The sequence below is a fragment of the Bactrocera latifrons genome, unplaced genomic scaffold (genome assembly GCF_001853355.1).
Source record: "Bactrocera latifrons isolate USDA-ARS-PBARC rearing strain unplaced genomic scaffold, ASM185335v1 scaffold_513, whole genome shotgun sequence".
Taxonomy (NCBI): Eukaryota; Metazoa; Arthropoda; class Insecta; order Diptera; family Tephritidae; genus Bactrocera; species Bactrocera latifrons.
The window spans coordinates 126573-134433 of record NW_017537172.1 but is presented as its reverse complement, the minus strand read 5'-3'; the positions used below and the strand labels follow the sequence as shown (position 1 = coordinate 134433).

The following is a 7861-nucleotide window of genomic DNA, read 5'->3' as shown; positions in this document are numbered from 1 at the left end:
GCGTGTCTGCGTGTGTGTTTAACAAAACCTTATTTACTATACAATTAATTACAATTCTTTGATTTACATACATAAAAATTAACTTAATTACGCATTAGATAGCTGTTAAAGTCCAGCTTTCGCACGATATGTTGCTCTGTGTATATATAAAGGGTGTTCGTTATTTTACAAATTGTTTAATTTTTTGCGACCGTACGCTGAAGTTACAGCTTTTGCCCAAGAAATAAGGATCCATCCGTAAACAAGCGCTTTATCTCTACATAATTTTTTCCGTACATTTGACATGAGATTTTTTGATCTTTTGCAGTATTAAATTTATTTCCGTGCAAATGAAACCCACAACTTCAAAGTAGTGTTATTCCAATTTTAAATTTTCTGCGCTACAAACAAATTCTTAATAATTTTTCTCATAAAAGCATTGCATTAAAAGTTATGCGCAGTTAAAGTTATGCTAGTACATTTTATGCATACAGTGCACCATGTCGTATGAGTAACAAATAATACATAAATCACTTGTATGAATGCTCAGTGTATTGCTTTGAGAGCCCATTACTTAGAAATGAGTGGGTTTATGAAAAAAATGATTTAGAGCTTTTTTGTAGAGCAGGCATTTTTTTACTAGAATAACACTCTTTCATAGTTTTAGCTCTACTTTTTTAAAGCAAAATGTCAAGTCATCACATGAAATATAATTTTGAGACCGTTTAAATAAAAAAAAATATATATATATTTTTAATTCTAAGAACACTTTTTATAGTTGTAGCTTAACTTTTTTAAAGCAAATTATCAAAAAGTCACACGAAAAATAATTTAATCATGCTTTAAATTGAAATGAAATCGCTTTTTTATATTGTACCCTTTCTTTTTATGAGAAAAACTGAAACTTCAGCTATCATTACAAACAAAAAAAAATCAATTTGGCTAACAACTGACATCCTAATATAATATATATAGCATTAATAAGCAGTTTTTGGATACTTTTCCCATATATATATAAGTAGTTTGCTTGACATTAATATTAAATGTTACTAATTAGAAATTATATCGTTTTTGTTTTCTACACCCCATAATGGCTTTAACAAAAAAAAAAACAAAAACATTACAATACAAATTTTAAGCATAAATTATAAATTATATCACAACAATAAAGACAACTGCGTTTTGTGCGCGATCAAGTAGTTACAATTCAATATTCATAGGACATTAGAAAAACGAACATATGATCGACAAGCTCAATAAACTATTTGTAGACTAATAATTACAAATTACAACGTTCACATACTTTCTTACTTTGAATATTACACGTTACAGCTGGTTTCCCGAATGACATACAAACATATTATATAACTGTATATAGCACAGTATTTTAGGTTAGAAGTTGAAAAAAAACACGCGTCACAACAGCCTTTGCTTTACACGACTATTTTCCCCCCCAAGTTATGCTGAGACACTGCCTGGTGTGTATGCGCATGCGCAGCGCTGCCGCTCCACAACAGCAATAGACGACATTACATAAACAAGAGTGCTTTTGGCTTCATGCCGCAAACACAAGCACAGTCTTTTCTCTAATATGCCTTAAATTCATTGCAGCCGCAGCGTGTCACACGCAAATTTTCTACCTTACATTGCAGCTGTTTGTATGGCGGCGCATGTCGCGTACACGACGACGGCGCTTGTGTTGTCGGCGTTGACGTTGACAACAGCGACGATACTGTTTCTCTTCCTCGCTCTTGCGGTGGCGAGGCGCACTGAGATCCATCATTTGGATTGTCAACATTGCTTGTTTGTTCGCCGTCGGATACTAACTTTTGCTAAGCGCCTTCTTTTTTCTTTGTACTAATATATCGTAGAAGGGATTATGACTAATCGACTGTGTTAAACGTTTGATCCATTCTAGTTGATCCTCTTCCGTTGCCGCCGACATGCGGTATACCGTATGTTTGCCTTCCACAACCTGCAAGTGTAAATACATATATGCCTGAATAACCAGTAAATATATACAATAAATATATATATATAAGACAAAAACACATAAGCTAGGAGTATATATAAATAATATAATCTATGCCACTCACCTTTCCCTCGGAGTCAGTCTTACAAGCTTTAATAATATCAGCGCCACCGGTCGCGAACAGTTCAAAACAATGGGGTTTGCTGCGATCGTGTATTTCGCGAACCTGACGAATATAAAAAGAATGTAAATGTAACAGTAAATAAGTGAAATATCATTCTTCATTACTCACCGATATATTTTCCAGTGGTATGATGCCTCTGGGTTCTTTATCCGTTGTGTACTCGAAGTAGTACAGACAATTGTCGTTCAATATGAACCAGCGTCGCTTCCACGATTTATAACTGCAACAACAAGAGTTAAAAAATCAGCTGTGTGGGTTTAGTACGCATAATTCTTATGTGCTAGAGAAACTTTTATTCGAATTTTGAGATTTTATATAAAGTAAGGTCAGAGAGTGAACCTTACGAACGAATTGGTTGCCGTTAGGTCTACCGGAACGGACCCGGATTTTTTATCCGTCCAAGGACTGTGAACTTGGTAGAATTCTGAAACTATAACAACAACAGTTGGCACAGCCAACCACTATTTTATCTGTAAGTAGTACTAATCCCTGCATCATGGCGGACGCCGAAGGGCGATCGGTGTTAGTAAGTTCACAGGACCCTAGAGCATTTGTAAACTCATCGAAATGGTTAGGGGGATATTTTATGTTACTACAATAATATTTATAATACCAAATAGTTCAAACCCGAAAAATATTAAAATTTGATATATTAGGGTGCTTCCCGAATGTTTTGGCAGAAATTTCAACATAATTTTTTTCCGCTTAAGCGCTATTATAGATATACTCTTGATTTTTATGATTTCGATATGGTATACGTACAAAAATTCAAAATCTCGAAACTATACTATTAAGTTAAGTATGAATTAATTGCTTTGGACAAAATAAACTTTCAGGTTATGTATGAAATAATATTTTTGGATGAATACTTGATATTCGAAATGTGCAAAATAAGCCATATAACTATGTAACTTAACTAGAAGTAGCTTAAAATCGGTTATGTACAACTGCTATGATTATTTTGTATATTTGTATATATGATTTCGTAGACTATTTATAAATAATAAAAAAATTATAATAATAATAAAATTTAATGGCAATTGTTGACTTACCGTCCACCCTGCTTCCACAGCCAGCCCTCCTTGTCTGGATTGAAGAATGTATGCATCAAATCATTACCATCATCTTGTGGTATTTTAAATGGTTCCGTTCGTATTGATTCGTAAAGGGATTCTAGTAGGCCGCGGGGTAGATCGCCGCCGTTGTTAATGCCGCGATTCATTGAAATGAAATGCTCAACGGTGGGCTTGTCCTTAACCTAGAAATGAAGGATGAAAATTAGTATTGTGAAATAAATATGATATATTAAAAGCAAAAACAAATTTAAAAAAAAATATATTAAAAAATAAATAAAAAAATATTAATAAAAAAAATAAAAAAAATATTAAAAAAAAAAAAAACACAAAAACCTTTGCCTTCGCCTGCACCGAAGTTGTTTATGTAAAAAACTTAATATCCAACTGAATAAGTTTGCTTGTCAGCTATATGCTATAATCGACTGATTTGAACAAAATGTACAGAAATTGTACCGAAGAAAGATTGAACAAGAATTCTTGTCAAAATTCGTCAAATAAAATAGTTGTTCATACAAGAATTTAACTTGGTCGCCCAATTTGTATGGCAGCTATATGATATAGTGGCACGATCTGAAGATATTTTTTGGAGATTGTAGAGTTTAATCTTTATTAATAATATATCTCGAATTTTCGGAGATTTTTTGTCAAATAAAAAAAAAGGTTTTCTATACCTTGATTTTTATTGATCTGTTTGTATAGCTGTCATCTAAATGTTTTCGTGGTCTAATCTAAAAAATTTCTTCGGAAATTATAGCATTGTCTTCAAAAATCTTCTATGCCAAATTTCAAGCAAATATCTTTTCAAATAAACAAGCTTTCTATACCAGAACTTTATTTTAATCGATCAGCTATAAGCTATAGTGGTCCAATCTGAACAATTTCGTCAGCAATCATAGCATTGTCTCCGAAATTTTTTGATGTCAAATTTCATGAAAATATCTCCACAAATAAAAAAGTTTTCTATACAAGAATTTAATTTTGATCGACCATTTTGTATGGCAGCTCTGTATTATAGTGTTCCAAAATATGCGGTTCCGACAAATGAACAGCTACTTCGGAAGAAAAGGACGTGTGCCAAGTTTCGTATAGCCATCACAAGAACAGCATAGGAAATTTCATCGAAAACATAATATCGCTTGCTGCCAAAGTGAATAATAAATTAGAAATTTAAAAAAATATATATTTAAAAAAAAAATATTCATGAAATTTTCAGTCTGTTTGGTATTTATACTAATTGTGCATTAATTTTGCTCAAATGAAAAAAATTGTATTCTAGATTTATAAGCGCTAGTATTGGGGTCATTGCCCTCTTCTAGTGACAAGTCGCCACGTAGTTGCGAATTCATGCATCTACTTATTAGATTTAGTACTCAAATTAAGCGAGAGCGTTTGCATGATTCTGAAATCTAAGTCGTAACAGTTACGAAAGCTTAACAAGCAGAAACACACAACCAAATATACATATGTAGTGTATATAAGTATTTGAGTAAGGCAAATATAAAATGTGTAAAATACATTTCAAATTATACTTGACCTATTTTTAGAATTAAGCAATTACTCAAAACAAATGAGATCATTCAGGCAAACAATAACAACAACAACAACAAGCCGCAAACAATTAGAGCCGTTTACATGCTGTTTTAATGGAAACAAATGAGCCAATTGCAGGGTGAGGTGTTGGTGGGCGGTTAATGGTGGCGTCGTGTAGTGTAAATGCCGGTTTCGCACTAAATTATGCCAAACAATAAAGGAAAGACAAGCCAAAAAAAAAAAAAAATAGTGATGATCAAGAGCAGCAAGCTAACTGGGGCGGATGTTACCGACTTTGTAAAGAAATATATAAGTTGCATCAGCAGTTGCAACAGGCTGACAGTGGCGGCCACCTGCTATTAGCGTGCATGCCAAATGCAATGAATATTCATAGCATGCTGCAGATAGCAACAACAAAAAAGAGCCTTTTGAATTAAGCGAAAAATTTGACAAATTGTTTAGACAGCTTGGGGTGCGCGACCAACTTCCGATAAACCCTGAGCTATAAATAATAGAAACCAAATAAAACATATGAATAGTATATAAATATAAAAAAAAAAATACAATAAAAATAAAAACATTAATTTCAGTTGCACTGCAGCTAAAATACCCTTTACAAATTGAAAAGTTCTCTGCAAGCACATGATTTTGATCTTTCGGTTTGTATGGTAGCAATATGCTATAGTGGTTCGATCTAAGCAATTTATTTTGAGATTATAGTATTGCTTTAAACAATAAACCATGCCAAATTTTGTGACGATAGCTTGTTGAATAAAAAAGTTTTCCATCCAAGGATTAGATTTTGAACGGTCAGTTTATATGACGCTATATGCTATAGTGGTCTGATATCGGCGTGTCGAAAATTATAGACTGATATCTCAAAAACTGAGGGACTCTCTCGTGTATATACAGACAGACGAGTTCTGAGTGTGAGAAACTTAATAAACTCTGATCAGGGTATAAAAAAAATATAAAATAAAATAAAAAAAATAAAATAAAAAAAATAAAATACTAAGAAAAAATAAAATAAAAAAAAAATACTAAGAAATAAAAAAAAAATACTAAGAATAAATAAAATAAAAAATAAAAAAACGTAAAATGAAAAAAAAAAAACTAATTAACTACTTCGGCACGCACAGTATGTGATCGGAAGCGTGCACAATAGCAGAAAAGCATAAAATCATTGAGCTGTTAAGTACTGCAAATTTTGCAGCATCACTTTTTGTTTCGCTCTTTTCATTACTGTTCGTTTTTTGCTAATTCGTTTAATTGATTTCCGTTCGCAGCGTATAATTTGTGCATGCAGTCGCAGGCAGCACACTTAAACGGCGCTATTATACTTATACGCCTTCTCCACCACCTCTCCACTATAGACTTCACTTACCGATGGGTTGTGCAGTGATGTATTGAGCATAATAATGGCGAAACTTAGCACGTAACACGTATCGGTATTTGTGAATATATCCGGATTTAGTTGGCAATAGCGTTGCGCGAAACATTCCATCATACGGTCGATTTTCTGCGCCTCACCCGGAAGCCGAAATGACCACAGGAATTGTCTTAAAGCTTGCACCAATATTAGATTCGTAAAGTCGTGCAGTGCTACGAATGCTTTCAGCACGTCCTCATTGAAGTCGTTCTTTTCGCCTAAGTAGTCACCTGTTGGGCAGTAAATATTGAGTTATTTTGTTTAATCGAAAATTGTATATTTTTTGTTAACTCACCGATTGCTGTTTTATTGAGACCTTCGCCTTTGTAGAGGAAATGCGCAACATCTTGGGGGTCGTGTCGAAGCAGGCGATTTTCCACTAAGTATTCAATACCTGCAGAGTAAAAAATAATTAAGTAAATTATTTCAATTTTCAAATCAAAAATATTAAAATTTAAAAAATATAAAAATTAAAATATTGCCTGAGTCTAAGAAGTAATTCGATCTCATAATCACGATCGACGTTATCCTCAAACAAGTCCAGTCCAAAAAGCAACGTTCTATACTAAACAGGTAATAACATAACCTCAAAGAAAAAAATAATAATAATAATTTCGGGGTCCTATATAAACAGTACTTTCGACGATTGTAGCGTTGGCAAACCAAATTTCGTGAAGATATCTTGGTAAATACAAGCAATTGATTTCGATCGTTCAATTTGTATGACAGCTACATGCTATAGTTGTCCGATTTGAACAATTTCTTCGGGAGATTATGTTGTTGGATTCAAAAATAAATCATGCCAAGTTTCGTAAAGATATGTTGAAAAATAAAAAAAGTTTTCCATATAAAGATTTAATTTTTATCGATAGGTTGGTATGACAGCTTTATGCTATAGTGGTCCGATTTCAACAATTTGGTAGGTGAATGGAGCATATACAAGCACTTGATTTCGATCGTTCAATTTGTATAACTATAGTGGTTCTAAATTCATGGCTTCGACAAATGAGAAGTTTCTTGGGGAGAAGAGGACGTGTGCAAAAATTAGGATCGATATCTTGAAAACTGAGAGAGTAGTTCGCGTATATAAAGACCCAGAGACGAATATTACCAAATCAACTCAGTTTGTGACTTTGGCTATTTGAATATATATGTATGTATGACTGGGGTATTAAAACCTGCGTGGCAAATTTAAAGTACACTGTTCTGGTTATAAAAAAATATATAATAAAAATATACATTTTGAGCATGTATTAATAAAAATATCCAATAATTCAAAATAACCTGATATGATTCTGATATTGTCCACAAACTAAAAAAATCATATTATGGATTTGAAAATTTATCAATAAAAATATTTTATTATTAAAAAATCCACCCAGAACAGCCTGAAAATATTAAAATAACCTTAAAAAAGAACATTTTTGGTTTAAGACCAACCACTCAGATTGATCAGACAAAAATATAACCTTAAAAAACATTCGGTTTGACAATCATGAAAAAAGTTGAAAACAAATAAAAAAATTGATAAAGATAACAACAACTAGAGAATAGGTGTGCCTATGTCAATATAGATAGTTCTCCATTCACCGGATATTATTTGACAAATGCAATACAACAACCAAAGACTATAAAAACAATTAAAAAACAAAAAAACAAAAATTAAAAAAAAACATTAAAAAAAAATTTAA

At 32.4% G+C, this 7861-nt stretch overlaps 1 protein-coding gene across 6 annotated transcripts in view; it reads right to left on the bottom strand.

The window, feature by feature from the left end:
• Positions 1-1203: 1203 nt before the first annotated feature.
• LOC108973982 (cytohesin-1) overlaps positions 1204-7861 on the bottom strand; it is a 79112-nt gene continuing 72454 nt past the window's right edge. For 5 of the 6 annotated variants that reach the window (XM_018941554.1, XM_018941552.1, XM_018941555.1 and 2 more), the window contains 6 exons: positions 6466-6564; positions 6126-6400; positions 3188-3393; positions 2244-2355; positions 2076-2177; positions 1802-1954 (listed from right to left, as the gene is read on the bottom strand). In XM_018941554.1, coding sequence (XP_018797099.1) covers positions 1802-1954; positions 2076-2177; positions 2244-2355; positions 3188-3393; positions 6126-6400; positions 6466-6564 — 947 coding nt within the window. Of the gene's footprint in view, positions 1955-2075; positions 2178-2243; positions 2356-3187; positions 3394-6125; positions 6401-6465; positions 6565-7861 lie in introns of all 6 variants that reach the window. The other variant, XM_018941553.1, reaches the window with a different exon arrangement.